Below are 22890 nucleotides of genomic sequence, written 5' to 3' on the forward strand. Positions count from 1 at the left end.
CTATGACAAATGCGATTTGTTGCACTCATTTGTCATTAGAGATGGGAGCGTGAGTAGGGGAAGTTAATATGAACAGAAATTTACATCAAATAAAGCCGATTAAAAATTGATTTCAGAATGGGTTTCAGAAGGCTATACGATACTCTAGAATGAAGTTCTAAGACTTGAGAATTTTCATAGTATAAGAGTAAGAGCATCTGAAATCATATTGAGTAATTATTTATAGACTATGATGGGAGGGAGCCTAAAAACTTGACTAACATAAGGTGGAATATTAATATTTTATGCCTAACTTTTTTTCAGAGCGCTAATCTGCTCTTTTGTCTTACTTTCTAATGACATAATTAGTTGTTTTTTGTCAACATAAACTTTGTTTGCGTTATATAACACCTAGTTCGTGTCATGTCACGTGATCCTCTCTAACAGCAATAGATGATGTGATTTGTTATCGTTACGTGTCCATTCCGGCCAATGCGTCTGCATTGTGCCTTTCAGATTGGATCGTTCCACTGGCTGTTGCCTGACACAGCGGAAGCGGGAAATGTGAAACCAAGCGTTGCTCTATTGAAATTCCCGTTGTTACAACCAACAACAACAACATTCATAATAATACCAGCTATATATGAAATAAAAATGTATGTATATAAAGATTTTATTACGCCCACAATTTGTTTTTTTTTTTTTTTTTTTTTGGTTTTTTTGTTATTTGAACTCCAAATTTGTTTATTAGCTGGAAATTCGGAGTTATTATTTTATTGTTTCACGCTTCTGATTTTTATTATTTTTTTTTAGATGCCCTGAACTCATTGGAAATAGATGAATGGGGTATAATGTTTTGCTTAGAGTGAATGTAGCAAAGATAGGTGGAGTTGACTCTGGTAATATATGAGCTTAAGTGTATATGGGTATACAATATTTTATCAGGTTGAAACGGATTGAAACTTCTCCACTTTGATAAATTTCCACAAACATAAAGTTTACTAAAATTTTTCTCCAAGGGTATTTCCTAGTCGATAGCTCCATGTCTTACTCGCTTTTTATGCGTCTAGTGGTCAAGTTGCAGCTGCTTTTATTGCAGCAAGAGTACGATTTGAATACTCATCAAATGAATAGTTCCACAAGCTTAATCTATATAACTTTTGAAATGGACCACATATCAAAAGACTTAAGTTAAAAACTCGATATGAAAATAATAATTTTCAATTTATATGAAAATGACTTGATCCTACGTCTAGAAACTATATATAGAAGAGCTTCGCTACTGATGAATATATTCAACAGCAATTCGCATAAATAAGCTAAAATTCCTCATCAAATAGCTCTTAAAGTGACTAACTAATCAAGAATCGATTGGCTGTCGTAAAAAACATCTATGCAGCTAGTTTGCCATAAAATAATTATATTGTATCTGTCGTTTTTTTTCTTTAACAATCTTAGCACATAATAAAAGTCATCGTAAATACTATTAGCAATATACACTACAGTATGTGGGTCATCTGATGATCAATATATCAACATTAATTGAAAGCTTCACACGTGTGGAATGTAAGCTCAAGACTTTTGCTCAAATGACCAAACATATATACCCTGTAATGAGGAGTCTTACGGACTCTGAGCATTGCTATACATAAATCTAAATGTCCTATTTATGTCTGACTCAAATCTTCAGATATTTCCCTTTACAATTCGTACGTCAATTCCCATAACTTTGGCACGTCTTCTTTTGGCATGCAGTGTTTATTGAAATGCCACAGCTGTCACGACAATGAGCTGTTAATCTAAGCACTTCAAGATTACCAACACAATTGGCAATTTAATATATATAGAGTAAGAGCACCGCAGGGCTTTTGATAGCGAAGAGCGAACTGTGGACTTGGCTCATCTTTCTAGGAACGAAATTACAGTTAATGTTAGCTGATGACGAGACACGTTTGCCAATATAAAATCCCAGGCTGACAAACGTCCAACACTGACTGACTATGACATACCCTGAACATATCATTAACTTCATATGTATAAAGAATAAAAAACTATCATAGCCATCAATACACATTTTTAGTGGGTATAAAAAAGCGTTACTAACAATCGAAACTAAGTATAGCACTCGATGCCAGACAATGGGCCATGACAAACACACTACATATATCTTTGTTGTTATTACCAACTGTTGTTGTTGTCGATTTGTTGAGTTATGAACTGTGTTATTGCCTGTCAACGCTGGTGAACAAAATTGTGTATTTAAAGTTAATTGCATTTAATGAGACAAACTCTGCTTAAAATGTCATCAATTACATGCGCATAGACTAAGATCGAATATTTATAAATAAATACACGCATACATATATACAGATAGCAGTTAATATATGTATATATGGCAAGAGATTTATGCAACACGAAAGCCAAGTTCAAATTTGCATAAATGGTAAATCAATTAAAAGGCGACAACTCGTATCCAAGAAATGCATTAGAGTTTGACACAGAAGGAGAAAGAGAGAGAGAGAGAGAAGGAGAGAGAAGTTGTTACTGCAGTAGCTGCTGCAGTTGCATTTGGTTGTCTTGGACACGGCAGGTAGCATTAATTGAAGCTCCCCCAACCACTTTGCCCTCACCCTGTTGTTGCTGTTGGCAAATGTCAAGCTGTTTTGTGACTACCGTGGCAGAAGCGCGTAGCGTAGCATTTCACAACTGGCCAGTAAATAACCGACAATAAATCACTTTGAACAAATACAAAATACAAAGCAAAAACTAGAGAAAAAAAAACACACACACACCTTTGTAAAATAGTAAACTGCTAACTGCTGTAATCGCTGTAGTTGTTGCAAATTTAAACAAGTTGTAAATTTGTAAAAACAAAAAACAAGAAACAAAATCGACAGAAAGAGAAATAAATGACGAAAAACACTTGTAAATACACATTGATGAACATGATGGGTGTGTGCAAGTGTGTGTGTGTGTGTGTGTGAAGTGCGCTGACAAATCACCTGTTGGCCATTTGATAAATGCTCGAAACAGTGCCAGCCCCCTTCAGCCGCAAGCCACAAATTCTTGACATTAACCCACTGTAATGTCTTCTCGGTCCGTTAACACGACTTTTACCCGCATCGATAAATAATTGATTTGATTGCCGTGTCACAATTTAAGTAAGAGATAGCCGGAGAGCCGCTTGGGAGGGGGAGGGAGAGCGTGAGAGAAGCTTTCCCAAGCCATTATCAGCCAACAATAATGGGCTTTAATGGTACCCCGTACTGACGTCTCAGAATGCCAGAGTTGGACTTAATTCACGTGCAAAGGATCCTGTAACACAGCGCTAAGCAGCGATCGCTTGCAACATGTTGCAGCTGCCAGCAAACATTGCAGAGGGCAGTTCAACAAGTTGGGCTCCAGCAACTGTCTGCTGTTTGAGTTCGCTATGATTAATATACTTATAATTTTTTTTTTAACTGGGAGCCGCGCAAGGACTAGTTGGGTCACTTGTAATATTCTCTTGTCTTTTGACTCATACTTAAATCCATAAAATTATTATTATTATCACTTACCTAGGAGTGCCTTAATTCGCGCTTGTTGAGCTGTAATATGAGAGAATATAGATATTAAATTTAAAGAATAATATATATATCTATATTATATATATGAGTGAATGTATTTTTATATTATTTTCTATATATACTTTTTTCTTTATTTCAAAGCTGATTTGCTGCTTAATTTCAACTCGTTTACACTTCTCTCCTATGCGATTCTCACAAATTCAACTACCGCTGATGTCAACTATGTCTATTCTTAGTCTTTCATTTTCTCTCTCGGGTTCTATCTATCTATTAATTTATTTATCTATTTATTTCTATCTCATTCTCTCTCCCTCCATCTGTTTCTTATTGTCTTTCTGCTCTTGATTATATCTCCCTTTCATTCTGCCTTGCTCTCTGCCTGTCTCTTTCATTCTCTCTAACTCTTTGTTCTTTTATCTATATTTCAGTGTGTCTCATTTCGTCTCTGCTTGTATTCAACTCCATTTCAACGTTTCACAAACTGCCATAGCCAACCTCGCTCACGCGCAGCTTCCTCGAACTCAGCTCAAACATGTTCGCTGTGCCAGCTGATTGAATAGTTTTACGAATTTCATTTCAACTGGCCGTCTGCCAGTTCTTATACGACAAGCGCGTTCAACGGTTGACCCGGGTTCCCAAAAACAAAACCGAAAGAAAAACCCCTAAACCTACAGCTGAAATCGAAACCGTGTGGCGTCGCGTGTTGGGGATCGTTTTGCATTTTGTCGGCTCAGCTCTTTAATTGTGTCACTAATGAGCCGCATTTATGTTAATCTCGGCACCCGGGACGAGCCCATCTAAGCCTTTCAAGCGGTCAGGCCGACAACGATGCCAATGCCGACGACAGCGGCGACACCGACGACGACGATGATGTCGACTCCTGCGGCATCTTTATCGCGCGCTGTGTGAATTAACATACAACATACGAAATACACTCACACGATACAAAGATTTCAAAGTGTCTCTTCGCCTCCCTCCCTATCTCTCTCTCTTACTCTTTCCCTCTCTCGCTCCCTCTCTTTCTACCTGTTGAATTCTTCGTTTTTGGTAGTTTTCACCTGCTGCGCCGTTTATGGTTATTGCCGCAATTTGGTTGTGACAGTCGGCAGGCGCTTTATCATAAATTAAAAAGTCGTGTAGTCGCAGAGTCGCACAAGTCTCTGCTGTCTGATCAGTGCGAGTGGTGCAAGTGGCGCGAGTGGTGCGTGTGGTGCTAGAGCTGATGCTGATGCTGTTGATGCCGCTGATGAATGATGCGCTGTTAAGGCCAAGTTATTTTGCATGAATGAAATCGCAACGAGACGCGACGTGATAAACGAGCTGCTTCATCAACTCAGCGCTCTCCGAACGATGAGTTAATTTAAAATGACGCTACACAGAAGGTGTTAATTAGCATATGGACAAATACATCAACAACATCGACAACAACAACTATTTCGGCTATCTCAAAACTCAAAGTCAAACTCAGTCAACGATCTGCAGCTTCAGTTTGTTTACTTTTGCTGTCGTCTGCTCTTTGAGCTCGATAATAATAAAAAAAGCTATCCAATGTCTGCAATTCATCAGTAAAAAATCTATATATATATATATAGATATATATATACAAACGATAATAAAAAATATGGTGCAAAGCTCAACAAATTTTCTATGGCGAGTTCTTAAGTTTCCGAGCCGCGCATTTAGCATGAAAAGAATATGAGGAATTATTGTATTTCTATTTGCCTTCCCGTTCGTGCTCGTGATTGTGTTCGTGCCTGTGTTCGTGCTTGTGCTTGCTTATTTTCTTTAACGGCGTAGCCATGTGGAAAATACACAACAAACTTTTAATATACTTACTCTGGATTATGGAAATAAGGTATAGTAAAAAAAACAACCAACAACAAATCTTTCTTTTTTTTCGATCACTTGGCTTCATTCTTTCAATGAAAGCCGCCGTCTCAATATAGAAACGATCGTCGAACGTTTTGTTCTTATGCTAAACAGTTTTCATTCTTATTTATCGACAAAAATTGTGTTCTAAATAGCTTGAGAACTCTTTTATGGGCTTAGAAAAAAGAGAGGTATTAGTGGGCACAGAACAGTGGCTGGCTTTTTTGACTAATCGTGTGATTCTTTAGATTTTTAGACAAAGCTAAAAAAGTCCACCTACTTTAAGTAGGGAGAATAAGATAAATACATGGATACGTACATTGTTATATATCTTATAAAATAAAGTTAAATTCATATGGAGTTGCGTATCTCTAGCCCAAATCATCTCTATTTTGATTCTGTCTATTTGTCTTCAATGATATGGAGATTCTCTCTCTATCTTTACGTCTGTCTATCCCCCACATTCATTTATCTCCACCTATCTATCTGTATCCTATCTACAGTAATAACTGAATGGTTGAGATCAACTGCTAGATAATAATCACAATTTATTGCCCAATCTATCAACCTACATTACTGAGAAACAAATCTTTCGACTAAGATGAGATAATATTATATATACACTATGCAATGGAAGAACCATTGTAAATTGGATTCCCTTCCTAAAAAATAAATAGTTACTAATCAAATCAAATGATTTAATGACTATCCATTGTTAAAAGAAGATAAATAATTTGAACTTAGAAAATAAATAAAAGCTCTGTACAATTGTTGCTGCTTGTCTCAACTGAAACCAGATTTGCTGAAGTGTTTTTTATCTTAATCAGAAATAGACATCAAAGTCACATTTTAGCAACTCAGGAAATCCAGGGTATTGGATGTGAATTAACATACTGTCTCACCTAGTTATATCAACTCAACCGATTTTTTTTGTTTATTGCTTTCTCGTTTTCTTTTTGCTTATCAATATCAAATCTCGCGCCGTTGTTGACAACTGTTTCCTTTCGATCTCAACAAAGCAACAGTTAAGATCGCAGCGAATCGCTAATTTTATCGATGTAACGAGACAAGAAAAATCAGAGAGAAGGAGAGAAATGAAGAGAGAGAGTGAGAGGGGGCCAATTACAAGGAGTTGTATGTAAATTGTTATCTAGACGCCCAAACACAATACGCCCAATCATAGCTCAGCTGCTGATCTCGTCGATCGTCGATCGTCGATTCTAGTGGAAAACAGGCAATATAACTTACAACAACAACAACAACAGCAACTGCAGAAAACAGCGGGAAAAACGCTGAAAAATCTCATTAAAATGAGCAATTAAATGATGGCAACAGCAACTAAAACCAACTGACAGACGGACAGCATGACAGACGGATAAACCGACGGACAGATGGACAGATGGACAGACGGGCGTGTGTGAGGCAGTTACGACGAATGCCATTTTCCAAAGACAAACACAGTTTGCCAATGAAAAAACTTGGCTAAAGCAGGAGCAACGGGAGCAGCAAAAACAACAGCAACAACAACAACGACAACTGGAAATCAATTTTTGCCATAAACTCATCAACGTGCCCGTCTCTCTGTGTGTGTTGTGTGTTTCGGCTGCTATCTAATTGCCTTGGCGCAGTCAGTTGCGAGTATCTAAAAGATACGGCGGCGTCGGCAGCCTCTCGACTTGGGATTGTTCCAGTGGGCTGGTCTTGTGGGCAGCTACGCCGCCGCCGTGGCGGCCAGCTGAACAACAATGCGCATCGGCAGCAGCAGCAGCAACAACAACAACAGCTATGAGCAAGTAAGAGTGCTCTAGCAAAGAGAATGCCAGACTAGCAAATATCCTGCAGACGAATAGAATATGAAACCAGCAGAAGAGAGGCAGAGAATGGAGCAAGCTATGCACTTGATCTATTGAATTAGAAAGTACTAAAAAGGCCAACCCAGAGATTCTATATTCATCGATTATTATAAAAGTTAGCACTTTATAAAAATATTTATAGATTTAAATGATATTATACATAAATATTTAAAATGATTATCAATATTAATCGAAATGATTAAATAAGGTTTAAAAAAAAAGCTTATGAGAAAGTTTTAAGTATCTTAGGCTGTCAATATTGATTAAATTACAAAATGCGATTTAATATCACTAAGTAGATATTACTCCTCATTACTCATTCTTAGCTCTTGCATACCCACCTTTCCTCAAGTTTGTAATGAGTAGAGGGTATGCAAAGGTTTGCTGACCAGTTAACAGGTTGCCCACAAAAGGGTCTTAACCCAGAAAAAACTGCAGCATCGCTTGTAATTGGGGTTACTGCACAATCTTAAAGCGCTCCAAATGGCATGTTGTACAAACAGGAAACACAGACCAACAGAGACTGAGAAAATCAGAGATGAGAGAGAGAGAGAGCGAGTGTGTGAGTAAGAGAGAGAGAGGGGCTTGTTACATGCCTTGAACAATTGAAGCTCATGAGCTTGCAACGTGCAGACAAACGCTCAAATTGTGATCAAGATCGTCGTAAGTCGTTGCCAGTTACAAGTCCAAAAATGGCCTTTCAAGTGGTTCCTGTGCCTGTGCCTGCGCCTGCGCCGGCGCGGGAGCTGTTGGTGGTGCTCATTGCTTGCCAGGCGGATCGTTTTGTACTTTTAGATGAGTGATCGACTCGAGCACAAACAAAACTATCTGCGCTTGATCTGTCTGTTTGTCTGGCTAGCAGCTGGCTGGCTGGCCGGCTCTTGGTTTGTGACTCTCATTTGGTCAGCTTGTTGTGGCTACATTTGCCAATTGCCCATGACGAACGATACGTTTGGCCTTACCTGTTGCCATTCGGCTAGGGAGACCCTGGTCATACGTCTTTCGCGACTCAATTACGTCGTTCGTCGTTTTCAGCCTTAGCTGTTTGCCAGGATTGAGTACAATTGTTGCCATTTGCCGTGGTAGCGACATATATTTTTCTCTCTCTCTTTTTCTTGGCCAAGGCTCGCTTTATGCATTGTTGTTTCTTTTTTCCTTTTGGTTTTTTTTATTGATGGCATGTTGAACAGCTTTTATGGGTTTTCTTTTAGTTTGGGCTTGACTCTGTGTGCTGTGCTGCCAGTGCCCCGGCACCGCCCACTTTACATTGCAGCTGGACACGAGGCCACAAACTTTCAAATGCCGTGGCAAAACAAAACACAAAACACAGAAAACTGAAAACAGAAACAGCGCACAAAACTAAGACCAACGCTGCATTTTGCATTTGAACTGAACTCGGCCTCGCAGTCAGTCGCATTGTTTGAATTAATGTGGCTTTGTGGCTTCCGCCTCCAATTGGCGCTTTATTTTGGCTACACACTCGTAAATTTTCGGCCAGCGGGCAGAGCGCCACGAACATGTCAGCGTTCCATGTAATTACCCACGGCCAACGCAAGCGCCAGGTTCAGGTCCACAACAACAAGAAGAATGCAGTTAAAGATGCAGATGCAGATGGAGATGTAGATGGATACAGATCTATATAGATGATGGAGATGTAGATAGAGATATATAGATACAGATACAGATACAGATACAGATACAGCTACAGATTACAGATACAGATACAGATACCGATACATATACAGATACAGATACAGCTACAGATACAGATACAGTACCGATACAGCTACAGATACAGATACAGATACAGATACAGATACAGATACAGATACAGATACAGATTGACAGATTACAGATACAGATACAGATTAACAGATACAGATACAGATACAGATACAGATACAGATACAGATACAGATACAGATACAGATACAGATACAGATACAGATACAGATACAGATACAGATACAGATACAGATACAGATACAGATACAGATACAGATACAGATACAGATACAGATACAGATACAGATACAGATACAGATACAGATACAGATACAGATACAGATACAGATACAGATACAGATACAGATACAGATACAGATACAGATACAGATACAGATACAGATGCAGATGCAGATACGTCCAGATGATATGTGTTGGCATTGCACCCATAATTTGAAGTCTATTTTAATGTTGAGAAGCGGCAGCTACTAGAGACAAAAAATGAAACCCACCGCCGTTTTCAAGATAAGGCAATTGGCACAGCGGTGGGTCGCTTAGACCTAGACGCTAAATATGCACATGAAAAAAAGTTTATGGGGCAACACAGTAAGTTCAAGGAGAAAAATGTTTAAAGACTGTGAGGCATTCCTTTTACAACAGTTATTATATTTTCTAAAATGTTTGTAGTTTAAAGTGAGTCTTTATAAGAATGCATGAATAATCAAAAGATACGCATTAGTCCTTCTTGGGAATTATTTTATGATTTTATGCTCTCTATATGGTAAGCATTCTATAAGCATAGTATAATAGGATGTCACAAATGTAGATTACATTGAAAATTTTGTTTTTATCAATTTTATTTATTCAACCTTCATTTCTAAGCAACTTTCCTTCCTTAAATGTTTAAATGCCTCCAATATTCTCTCAGTGTATGGCTGGCTGCCCTTTTTGGTATCATGCGTTGCGCTGCTCCTGCGCCTGCCCATAGTTCTGCCAGTTTGCAGGCCCAGTTACGCGCATTTGTCTGCGCTCTGCGCTCTGCGCTCTGCGTTGTGGTCTGCTCTGCAACGCCTGCGCGTGAAAATATTAAAGTCATATTTTTATGAGCCTCCGAAGTGCGCATTAAGAGTTGTATTTGTTGTTGTTGTGGTTGTTGTCGTCGTTGCTGCTGTTTTTTGGTTTCTTATTGACTCGCTGTGCGCGCTTAGGCATTTATGTTTATATGCTCGGGAGACGAGATATAAGTGGTTAGGCTTTAAGAGTCAGCTTCCAGCATCAACTTCAACTCCAGCTCCAGCTCCAGCTCCAGTTGCAGTTGTTAGTGTTGTTGTTGTTGTAGCCGTTTGCTAATTGGCGCTGTGGCTAAATTATGCGACTGGCCTAATCCATTTTTAATGATAGCTGCCCCACGAATGCAGCAAATCACATATTCGACTCATTTCGGTGATTGGCCAATGGTTTATCGATGGCCCAAAAATATATATGTATATAAACGAGTTTCGATCTTTTTCGTAAATGCCATCAATGCGAAAAGCAATGAAGACAATAAAAAAGAAATACCAATAATAATTATTAACTGCATGGTTAATGCAGAGACGGAAGTCGGCTACTGGAAAAGCGAGACGTAAAACTGGAACTACGCTTTTTAGTTTCGATATATATGGTGATTTGCATTACTTCATTGTTTTCCTGGCATGTTTATTTATTTATTTGTTTAACTAATATATTAAACAAGTTATTTGGCAACCAGCATTGACATCATTCATAGTCTCTGCCTTCATGATTTATCGTATTGAACAAATATGGAAAAAGTATCAAATGTGATATATTAAACAAGATTTTCTCTTATAAAATTATACGCTCAATATATCACAGTCGATGATGATCTCTAGATATACACCATAAAAGTTTGGCACTCAGCAAAGTAGATTTAAGCATTATCAAGATTCAATTAATGTATGCAAATTATTAAGATCTGTAAATATTGGAAGGCAGTAGAATACTTTACTATAATAAATGAAAAAAAAAAAGACCATGATAATAGACGTAGTGATGATATACTAAGGATAATACATTTGAGTACCAATGGCTTACATTGAACTTGCACCAATTAATTGAGCTGTTTATAATTGAGCCTTCGTCTATGCTTGCTAAGTTAGCCCGCCCGCACAACCCTGGCAACCCTGGTGCAATATCATTGATATCAAGTTCATGACAGGTCCTTGCTCTCTCACGCATCACACGTTGAGCTGGGAACAAGAATCTAAATCGTCGCAACAAAGCAAAAACACAAAAAACAACCAGAGAAAAAAGGGTCACGAAATGAAGGCGTAGACCCAAGCGCAAAGCCTGTGCCTCGATCTAGAGCCAAAGATAAAAGAGACCAACAGCAGCAGGAAGAGCCGCATAGCTAAGGTTAGGGCAAGGTAAGGTAAGGCCATCTAAAACAAAAACATGAAGCAAAAAAAAAAACAACAACAACAACAACAAAAACAGAAAAAACAGAAAAAGCAAAAGCGGTGCAAAACACAAAGCACAAATCAAGTACACGTGACTCGGACGTCGGTTGACGCTGCGTAAGTGATGCAGAGGCTCGGAGGATGGGTTCGGCTGAAGTTGATGATGAAATTGTCGACGTTGACATGCAACAGGCAGCCGGCAGCTGGCAACACGGAATGGAGCCACATGGCATGGGGCAGCAACGCGCTTCAAGTGGCAACGACAAATTAAATAAGGCACGGCGGAAAAAACAGCGTTTGTGGAACAAAACTGCACAAGCTGCACAAAAAACTCGAGTAAGAGATATGTCTAGGCGGCACTGCTCGACTAGAATATACCCTGCTATATGGTGGCAGAAAATGAATAGCAAGGCACACCTAGTCTCATTTTCATACTTTTTTATCTACATTTACTCGAAGTTTATTCTAATACTCACATATTTTCTACTCCTAAACTTCGATAAGTTTATAATTTGATACCTTATATATAGTATATAGACAGATAGATGAAGATGATAGATAGAATAAGGCGTATATTTCTATAAGATTAGTCTCTTGTTTTCTTAAACTTATGCTATATACTTATATTCTTCTACCCTTCTATTATATTATACTATTCTGAACCTGTACTCTCATGGTAGGTGTATGTGCGTAACCCTATATGATCCCATCAGAGATTTTAGACTAGCTTCTCTTAGACACATATATTCCCGTATATATACTCATGTTTATCGGAAGTATCTATATGCTCCATAGAACTGGTGATCTTCTTCTATCCCTTACCTCAACAAAAACCATATACCCTTTTTACACATTTCCAATAGGTTCAGGGTATATGAAATAAGAACAAAAGGCTACGATGAAAAGAGAGCGATAGCTGTTGCCCATTTGTTGTTGTTGTTGTTTTTGTTGGCAAAGTGTATATTGTTGTTGTTATTGAGGTGGGCATGACGGTCACGCTGTGCGAACGCACGAAAGCTATTGACTGACTGGCAAACGGATGCGCTGACAGATCGATCAACGTAGTTTAACAAAGTTAAAGTTGAAGGTTGGCAACGGTGGTTTTGGTGGTTCAGTGGTTCGGTGATGCGATGGTTTGCGTCGGCCACTGAGGCATTGCAGCCACACAACAGCCAGTGGCTCATTGTTGTTGGTGTTGCTGTTTCAGTTCTTCGTTGTTGTTGTGCGATCTGGTGATCGCATCCTGGCAAGCTCGCCGCGTGGTCGTGCCTGTTAAACGAGCCTAATTATTAGTTTACTACCAATTTTGGTCTTCGGGGCCTCGGCTGCATGTTAACAACATGTACAACAACTCATGAGCAGCAACAACAGCAGCAATGAGCAAGAGTGTTGCAATGATGGCTGTTATACGAGAAGATACCCTGTAGATGTAGTTGTAAGTGTCCTGCATCAGTATGAAGATGAAAGAAAATGTTGAACGTTTAAGTGTGAGCGAGAGAGCATTGCCAGAGGTTTATTAAGCTTTAGTTCAATTGCTGTCTGTCCTGTAACAATTAGGCAATACATATACTATAGAAGATCGTTGTAGCCCTACACGCTCATTAAACCCTTTACAGGGTATATTACTGCAGATTGAACTCAAAACGATCGTCGATTGGCATTGTTGTTGTTGTTGGCCCTTTCAAGTTTTCAGTTGCCAGTTGAAGGGTTAATTTGGGCGAGGACGTGGATCCACTTTGTTCACTCTGTCTACACTTTCTACCCCCTCCACCCCTCTCCATCTTTTGTAAACTTTGTAATTTCTGTAAATTGATTTAATTGGCCCAATTAAAAATGCGTTGTAAACATGGGCGAAAGCAATGGCCAAAACTGTTGCAGCCCATTGACAAGACAGAAATCGAATCAGACTGACAACAGCGAGTCCCTGCCCCGAGGATATTACACAGCTGTGTAGCTCCATATATATATATATATAAATAACAACATATATATATGTATGTAATGAATATGCGCAGCTGTCTGATTGGCTTTTTTGTGTGTTGGCCAATCGACATGCAGACAATTGCTCGTTATGCATCCAATGAATGCGGCTATGGAATGCTACTATATTCTATCTGAGAGTGTGATAATGTGTGTGTGTGTGTGTGTGTGCGTGTGGGAAGTGGCTATACGAGCTACACATGCCATTCACAAATGCTCTTCCTACGACTTCAAGAGCGTTTATTGCCTATGACTTGCTTAATCTTTAGAAAACAAGCTTAAGAAAATAGCTGTAAAGTTTTTGTTAAAGACAGGTATTAGATAGTCAAGTCAACTTCAATAAAATTGTATATAATTATAATAAGAAATCTAAAATATAAGTTAGATATATATCTACTGGTTGAGTGGAGCAAGTAAGCTTAGCTCATTTTATTTTTCTTGGTTTTTCATTTCAATTTGAAAAACTTTAATGGACTTTTAAATTTTATCATCCCTTTTGAATGACATTGTGTGTTTTAAGATTTTAAAATAAATATTTATACAATTAGATTAATTCATTTACTTCTTCGTTCATCAATAAAATGCATTGCAGTGCATAATTCGATATTTCATAAACAATTTTCATATGCTAGTCAGCTATTTGCTGCAACAGCAACAACAACAACAACAGAAACGCCATCGTATTAAGTAAACAATAAATTAAATATGGCAAATGACAAAATAAATGCACAAACAAATGTGGATCGATCGATGGCTGAAGAAATAATGAATCGACTAAGAGTGCTGGGAGTGCATGACTAGGAAATACCCTGAACTTAGAAGAGAACTACATATATACCAAAATTGATGATGGTTTAAGGGAAATAGGTAAAGCGGAGAAACAGAGTAGATGATTAGAGTAAGAGATGGATGCATGAACTGAGGGATATGTGAAGTAACGGACAGACGAATAAACAGTCATAGAGAGACAGATACATACCTGCTCTCAAGCATATCGACCACGCCTCCTTCCATCTGTTGTATACATTGTCACTAAATCATGATACCCAACTACTTCTACATTTTTTCAATAGTATGAATGAAAAAACAAAAGTCGTGCTTACTGCTCAATAAATGCCGCCAGCGATCAATTCATTTCCATTTCAGTTTGCCATTGCCAGGAAAATAGCAACAACAACAACAATTGAGAGCTGGCCACGAGTCAACGTTTAAAAAAAAGTCGCAATTGGCCAATGGAAAAAGCAAATGTGCCGCATTCAAAGGCAAGATTAATGCGTTCAAATTGAAGCTGTTGTTGTTATTGTTGTTGCTATTGTAGTTGTTGCATTTGTTGTTGGTTTTTGTTTTTTGCAGTCAGGTGAGTGAGTGGCATGCTTTTAGGGGGCGTAGACAGTTTTACTGTCAGTTTTAGTCAAAATAATGCCGCCAGCTATATTATTAGCCATAATTACATATGCATCTCAAGCGTCTAATCATGAGGAGAGAAGCTTAAGCCAGACCAAATCAAAAACCTCGCATGCCTAATCGAAGGCTTTAAATGCCAGACAGTTCAGAGCTGCTGACATAATCCACGATAATAAGCAACTAGCTTTCTATACTTAATGCCCAATTGGATTAATGGAGTGCCCAATAAATGACTTGCAAATTGCCAGCTATGCGAGCTCAGGAATTTCTCTTGCAGTTGTTATAAGAAGTATGAGACATAGATGAGGTTTGCAAAGGAAAAAAAAACGAAACTATGCATTTATCTATCATTAACAGGACATTCATAATATGTGAAGGCTGTCATTAATATATGAAATTTCATTCCGCTTTCTCGTCAGATTAGTATCCAGCTTTACGTCTGTCATGCTCTGCGGCCGTATACCCGGTCTGACGATGGGTCAACGTCAGCTATGCAGCGAGATGCCCGATGCACTGATCGCACTAGGTGAGGGTCAGCAGCTCGGCGCCCACGAGTGTCAGCATCAGTTTCGTGGCCATCGTTGGAATTGCTCGGAGGTGTGGCAACGCAATGTATTCTCCCATGTTGTGCCAATCGGTGAGTAGACAGACAGAGAGAGATAGAGAGCAGTGGAAAGAGATGCGGCACTAGAATACTCGCTGATTTGCTAACTATGAAACATCCCAGAGTATATTACTCTGTCTGTGAAGTTTGTCTAATATCCTCTCTGCCTTCTCTGATATACTTATCTAGGAAACTTCTATGATATGTCTATATAACTATTCCTATATATTCTCTATAAAGTATTTCTGATATACGTCCCTTCGAGACATACTCTCTATTATTAATATACTCCCAACTCTTCTCTCTCTCTCTCCGCTTCATCGCTCTCTTTCTTCTATGCCCATATAACTATTCCTGTATACTCTATGTAAAGCATTTCCGATATACGTCCCTTTATGACGTACTCTCTATTATTCATATACTCCTATTTCCTCTCACTCTCTCTCTTTCTTCGCTCTCTTCTAGCTTCGAGGGAGGCTGCTTATACCTATGCAATAGCCAGCGCTGGTGCTGCCTATGCAGTGACTGCAGCCTGTGCGCGAGGCAACATTTCGCTCTGCGGCTGCGATGTGCGGCACAAGACGTCGCCGCCGCCGGAGCCCTGGAAGTGGGGCGGCTGTTCGGCAGATGTGGAATTCGGTATGCGTTATACGCGGAAATTTATGGACGCACGTGAATTGGAGCGAGATTCGCGTACGCTCATGAATTTGCATAATAATCGCGTGGGGCGCACGGTGCGTATGCATAATAATTCGAATATAAATTTTTAATAATCATTTCTTATAAACCCCCACCTGCTCTATCAGCTAGTTAAGAAGCTGCTGCGTACTGATTGCAAGTGCCATGGCGTCAGCGGCTCGTGTGTCATGAAAACCTGCTGGAAAAGCCTGCCGCCCTTTCGCCTGATTGGTGAGAAGCTAATGCAAAAATATCAAAAAGCCAAAACAGTGCAGGCCCTGAGAGGCAAACGTGGACTGAGATTAGTATTAAGCAGGTGAGCAGAGAAGAAGACTCCTGTTAATAAAGTCTCTCATCTCATCTCTCATCATTACAACTCTCTCACAGAAAGAAGCATCAGATGGCGCAGAAGGCCTCACTGATGGCGCCCAAACGCATGGAGCTGATCTATTTGGAGGCATCGCCCAATTATTGTGAGCGCAGCATTCAAACGGGCACATTGGGCACAAGGGGTCGCATTTGCAATCGCACTGGTCATGGCCCACAGAGCTGTGATCTTTTGTGCTGTGGGCGTGGCCACAATACGCAGCACATACAGCGAAGTCAGCAATGCAGATGCCAGTTCCATTGGTGCTGTCAAGTGGAGTGCGAGGTGTGCGACGAGAGTTACGAGGAGTTCACATGTAAATAGAGAATATAGTTTGCTCGCAATGAACAGACAGACAGACAGACAGACAGCTAAGCCAGTAAAAGATGCAAATGTTGCTAGTATTACTTAGTTACGAATAGTTCTTAATGATTCTAATGTTTCTAGTATTATGCGAAATTTCATGTATTACAGACCCACACACACACACACACACACACAAACACACTCTAACTGTAAGTCTCACTCAAACACCGACATTCACGAATAAATAGTTTGTATACTGTTACCAGCCCGAGTGTTTAAATAATTTTATATATGTGTATTAATTAATTATTTAATATGTGAAGAGTTTACTTCATTTCATTCTAAGGAGCTTTGCAATTACAAATGACAAAATTTATTAAAAATCTTCATGTAAAAAGTGCTAATAAAAATTGAATAAAAATATTTTAAAATGCTTGTAAATATTTGTATATATTCATAGTCTTTCTCATGATAAAATTTCAAGCTGCGGTCCAAGTATTAAATTAGATTTTAAAAATCGTAGCATACTTTTAGGTCGCTAGTTTTAATTCAAAGCATTGCCAGCCTAAAGAAAATGCATGCAAACGAAACGTAACAATTCAAATGCCGTTACGTAACGTCAGCAGGCGAAAACGTAACGGACGCCGTTGTAAAGGAATTTCATATTTTACTATTGGAATTTTCATTTAGCCGCACAATGCAAAACGCAAAGACAATTAACCAAGAGAGAATGTGAGAGCGATAGGGAAAGAGAGAGGAGAGATGGACTGTAAGAGAGTAAGAGTGAGTGTTGAGAGAGTAAGGGAAAACTGCGCGAGCGCGATAAAAATTCATTGATTGCAATCAGGAAATGCCGAGCGAACACAAATGCCGAATCTGCTCTTCACTATAGTTGCCAGCAACAACAATAACAACAACAACAACAACAACAGTACTAGGAAACTCACCTCGGAGCGAAACGGACGACGACGACTACGTTTACGTTTTTGGCTATGGCTTATATGTGTCGACTATAACAGCGACTGGCACGAGCGAACAGCGCTCAGTACATTGAGGGTAGTTGTTAGTTGGACAACGGCGTTGCCGAAAAAACAAAATACCAAAAAATAAATTACATATACATACATATATCTATATATATATATATATACATACATATATACATATGTGAAAAACGGGCCCTACAAGCTGCCGCACAACACAATTTTTTGGGTTAGATTATACACACACACAGACACATACACGCACATGTATGTGTGTGTGTATCTGTAAAAGTATCTTTTAGCAGCAATACAAAAAAAATACGAAAAAAGCTAACTTGATGCCAAAAAAAGGCTAAACATGAAAAAAAAAAAACTTCGTGTAATTTTGTGCAATAAAAAAACGTGAAAAAATTATTAGAAAAATATCACAAAAAATTAAATGTGTATATGTGTAGGCTGATATGTGTGCGTGAGTGTAAGTGTGCGTGTGTGCGTGTATAGTAGCAATTGTGCTTTAGGCCGCAACTGCACCCTGGATACAGAAAACAGATTTCCTGCAAAATTGTGCGAAAAGAAATGATAAAACCAAGCAAAAGCTGATGTATTAAACTTACATCAAGCAGACATCAAACTGCAATCAAACATCAAATCGAACACCCAGAAGCTATAGTCACATTTATAGGCGCAGCTATAACCAATATATTATATTGGTCATGTTAAACGCATATCGATTGATGGAAGAAGAGAAGGAAAAATTTATTATAAATTGCTTCAACCTACATATAAAGCATACACACACACACATACGCACAGCTATAAGCTGTATAACAGTAGACACACGCTCACACACACACACACACACCGTGAAGTTGGGGATAGGCGCGCGGAGGTGTGTAACATAATGTAGCTAGCGTAGAGCGCGTGGGGATGGGAGCCAGCAATGAAAGGACGGGGGAGGCGAGGGCCTAGGGTTCTGGTAGCCCTTATGTCGTTAGCTTCGTTTAGTGGTTCGTTCGGTTCGTTACGCTAGCGTTACGTAGACGCTTACGTTGCAACGTAGCGCGCGCACACACTCCGGCAACTCCGTGAAGCGCACAACTCCCACTCTCACGCGCTCACCGCTTTGGCCTCTGTGTGTATGGGTGTGCGTGTGTCTGTGTGTGGGCACAAATGTGTGTCAGTAGCTGAGAGAGAACGAGAGAGGAGTGCCTGACTGTGTGAATGACAGAAAGAGAGAGAGAAAGAGAGAGCACACATAGCAGTGCTCCAAGCAACTTCAAAAAAACTTCGCACAGCCCTTACAAATCACTCGTTGAGCACGCAGCACTCAAGCAACAATGCAAGCATAAAAATTAAATAAAAAAAATATACACATATACATATATATATGCATATTAAAGTGCTTTAATTAACTGTGCGTAACGAAAAACAAAATGTATATATTTTTAAATGAAATTAAAAAGTTCAACAGCTTAACTCAAGTGCGGTTTGCGTGCGTTTTTTTACTCCAACCCAACAGCCATGTACATACATAAAAAATAATAATATTAATAATATATATGCATTAACCAATAAGCGGCTATCAACAAAATGCAATTAGTCAAGCAAAAATAACAGCAACAAATTTAGAAAAAAATTTAAAGTGACAAAAAGTGTGAAAACAAAATTTTCAAATTGAAATTTAGCATAAACGGAAATGCAACAACAGCAACAACAACAACAACAACCACACCAACAGCAGCAGCAACCGCAGAAAGCATACATACACACGCACACACACACACACACATAGGCAATGTTTGTGTGTGTTAAACATAAATTTGCTAGTAGAAACAAATTGTTGAGCTAAAGGCAGCAGCAGCAGCAGCTAAGGCTCAAGTTGAAACTGGAGCTGGAACTGGAATTGGAGCTGGAACTGGAGCTGGAGCTAGAGCTGGAACTAGAGCGAAAGCTGGCGCTGCAACATATATATATAGCTAAAAAATATATCAAATAAATTTCATACGCCGCGTGGAACCTTCAAAGCATTCAAAATTCATCGTCTAAGCAAAGCGGGTGAGCAGCTCTAATACATCTACAATATATAGCTATAACTATCTCTATAAGAAATTTATGATCAAGACAGAACACACACACACACACACATACACACACGCACACACACACACGTATGCATTGTAAGCTCTATTGATTTTCTGCGATTGTCTTGAGTAAAAAAAAAAAAAAAAGTTCCCTAAGATCAACTAACTAATTTCTGCTTGTCTCGTATATCTCGTGTATCTCGTATATAACTCGTATAGCTCGTATAACTCGTATGTCTGTGTCTTATATATATATAAATAACTTAATTTAAATATAAATTTAACAAATTTGCATAGTTATTAATATTTGTTGTGTCTAGATTTAAGCTAATCGCTCTTAGACCTAAGTAGTTCTTAGTAAAATTACGCATACGCCCCGTAAACTGTAATTATTTAATAGACAGACACGTATATATCTATACATATATAAATGGCTGTATCCCTAGGCTCATATTTAAAATAGCTGTCAAAGTTCCCCCCTTCGATTCAATTTATTTTGATTTTAATTTGAATTTTTGTATTTATTTTTATTTCACACGAAAAGCAATTTTCAAGTATTCTGCCCCCAAAAACTCGTACTGCCCTAGGTTATCAAAGTGCCTGCAGCGGCATATGAATTGTCATGCGAGTGTAGACACACACACACACGCACACATTGACACGCAGAAAGCGCATTGACAGCGTATATATAATAAAGTATTTCGACTTTTTTTTTTATATACATTCAGAGATTGCCTACAGCCACGCCTACTCGCAAGGCTGCGTGTTTGTTTTAATGCTTAAGCGAGGGTTTATGGGCTACGTATAGCCATGTGTATGTGTGTTTGTGTGCGTGTAGGGCTGCTTGGCATTGCTTTGGTTTTAGTTACAAGTCGTCATATCGTCATTTGCTGCTTGGCTTTTGTCTTAGGCTTTCTGTTCTAATTTTAGACGGGTGGAATAATTTTTATTGATTTCAAATTTTAACCTTATTTTATGTGGCTGCGTATGTATGTGTGTGTTTGCGTGCGTGTATGTGTGTCTGGCAGCATAGGCCATAAAAAAAGAAAAGTAAAGCAATGAAACGTAAGAAAGCTAAAGAAACGCCGCCAAATGCGGCAAATGCTTTACGATGACGCTATTGTTGAATCGTCATATGTGTGTGTGTTTGTGTGTGTTTGTGCTTAAGTGTGTGTGTGTTCGTTAACGTCTCTTGCTGAGCGCCGCAGCTGCGCAAGCGAGTGTGGTGAATAAGCCAAGACGAAGCTGCAAGCTGCGAGCCCACACTCAGCTTCAGCATGCTTGGGCGAAGGGGCGTGAGGAGCTGTGGGGCTGCATGCCCCACGCAGCGATAACTCACAAGCTCAGAGTGCTGATAACACCTAGCTGGTGTCGCCTGTAATAGCCGCGAGCAGAGACACCAGCAATTGCAATTGCAGCAAATGCAAGCCGGAAGTGAATGAGAAGGAAGAACATTGAGCGCCTGAAAGTAGGCAACAAAAAAGTGGAGCCCAAGAGCTGCATAGCTAAACAGATGCAAATGCAACTGCAGATAGATATTGATATAGATACGTATATAGGTAAACAGATATAGATATCGATAGTCGTAGCTGTGCGCTTTGTTTGCTTAGCAAAGTGCTGAGCCATGCTGAGCAGATGTGTAATCGAAGACGAGGTCCAGCTATAGCTATGACCTCATCTTGATAGCTGCTGTGGGGCATGCGGCACGTTGTTGTTGCTGTTGCTGCTGTCACGTAAATGGGCACTCAGGCGACACACACTCACACACACACACACTCACACTTCTGCTGCATTTGCTCAGGCATGCAAGTAAACATTTGAATGGTCTTCCGGTCTGCTGATTCGTTTAGCTTTTATTTAGCCGCTGTCGCCATTGCAACCGCACCAAACCCTTTAGTCCCCCCTTCAGTCTATTCCCACTGGTTTCTTTTTAAGCCATTGCTTTAGCCCATTCATAAAGCGACGCTGCCTGTGCGCGTCTGCACTTCATTTTTGAGCCCTTCCGTATTTGAGCCTGGCAAAAACGTGCAACTTGTCTTCTGCCTTCAATGCAATGTAGACTAGACTATCTTGTGGCTAGCGAGGGAGCTTTTAAAACTTGTAAATAATTAAGATGGAAAAGTAATTAAAAATTTGTGGGGGGAGTTTATTAAATTAGGCTTAGCATATTAGTTTAAACAGCAGAGCTTATTAGTCAAGATATACTATAATGAAGACTAAATAAAAAGGGGTATTTGATATATCTATATGCATATTTATTTATTTATATTTTCTATCTTAGCTAGATCTGAATTGCAATAGATTTGAAAAACCTTATTATATATATAAATTTTCCAATCTATTATATAGCCAAGCTATATAATAATCTATAATATTTAAAGATAAGTAAATGGCTATGGTAATCCACTGGACTCCTCTTTATCTAAATATATAAAACATGCCCATGCGATTCATTGATAATATTTTCCTTATTCAAATAAAGCCCAACTTCTTATATATTGTAAACTTGGAATATTCCACCTTTTTTATTTTGACTCTACCTTCAATAGAATCCTTTCTTAGTCAAGCCTGCTTCGTATAAGCAATAAATATGGGAATTATAGGAATTTAAATATATACAATATAATTCAATATAGTTCAGATACCACTCAACCTTTCACAAGTACGCTTTTTAACCTTAGAGAAGAAAAAAGTTGCCTTATAAAAAAAAAAAACAGACAATTATTTACTTGATCCACCCTCGTTGTCATTCATATGTAGCTCTATGCCTGTACAGGTGAGTGTGCACGTGTATATGTGGGTGTGTGCACATACAGCTGAGTGCGACTCCTCTTGGCAGCGACTTGGTCGAGTGGCAATTTGCATGCAATTTGTTTTTGTCTAAATAGAAAACACAAGAAAAAAATTTGCATAGAAAGCAAACAGGAGCTGCCATAATGCAAAAGCCACTCGACATTTCTCTCCTCCTTTCTGTCCTCTCTCTCTCTGCTTCTCTCTCGCTTAGAGAGACTGAGATTTAGGTAAAAAGGTTAAGGA

General features: G+C 39.0%; 2 protein-coding genes and 1 long non-coding RNA gene across 32 annotated transcripts in view; 2 read left to right on the plus strand and 1 right to left on the minus strand.

Annotated features, from left to right (window-relative positions):
- The window catches only part of LOC149268364 (uncharacterized), a 117241-nt gene that overhangs the window by 34966 nt on the left and 59385 nt on the right, over positions 1 to 22890 (minus strand). The window contains exon 3 of the long non-coding RNA XR_016270622.1: positions 3537 to 3566. This is a non-coding gene — a long non-coding RNA (uncharacterized LOC149268364). The remainder of the gene's footprint in view (positions 1 to 3536; positions 3567 to 22890) is intronic.
- On the plus strand, positions 478 to 17285 carry Wnt2 (Wnt oncogene analog 2). Of its 2 annotated transcripts, none has more exons than XM_018010792.2 (6): positions 478 to 635; positions 3974 to 5400; positions 15255 to 15472; positions 15905 to 16173; positions 16246 to 16433; positions 16505 to 17285. In XM_018010792.2, the coding sequence occupies exons 2-6, from the start codon at positions 5345 to 5347 to the stop codon at positions 16806 to 16808; spliced, it is 1035 nt and encodes a 344-aa protein (XP_017866281.1). In that variant the 5' UTR covers positions 478 to 635; positions 3974 to 5344; the 3' UTR covers positions 16809 to 17285. The 2 variants fall into 2 exon arrangements, with proteins under 2 accessions (XP_017866281.1, XP_017866282.1); XM_018010793.2 differs by having other exon boundaries at positions 15260 to 15472.
- The window catches only part of brp (ELKS/RAB6-interacting/CAST family member bruchpilot), a 49979-nt gene continuing 44910 nt past the window's right edge, over positions 17822 to 22890 (plus strand). For 11 of the 29 annotated variants that reach the window (XM_089471992.1, XM_089471983.1, XM_089471985.1 and 8 more), the window contains exons 1-2: positions 17825 to 18002; positions 19293 to 19828. The gene's annotated coding sequence lies outside the window, so the exon portion shown is untranslated. The other 18 variants (XM_089471989.1, XM_089471982.1, XM_089471994.1 and 15 more) reach the window with 7 other exon arrangements.

This window comes from Drosophila arizonae, chromosome 5, assembly GCF_054131065.1.
Source record: "Drosophila arizonae isolate 15081-1271.41 chromosome 5, UAZ_ARI_1.0, whole genome shotgun sequence".
Lineage (NCBI taxonomy): Eukaryota > Metazoa > Arthropoda > Insecta > Diptera > Drosophilidae > Drosophila > Drosophila arizonae.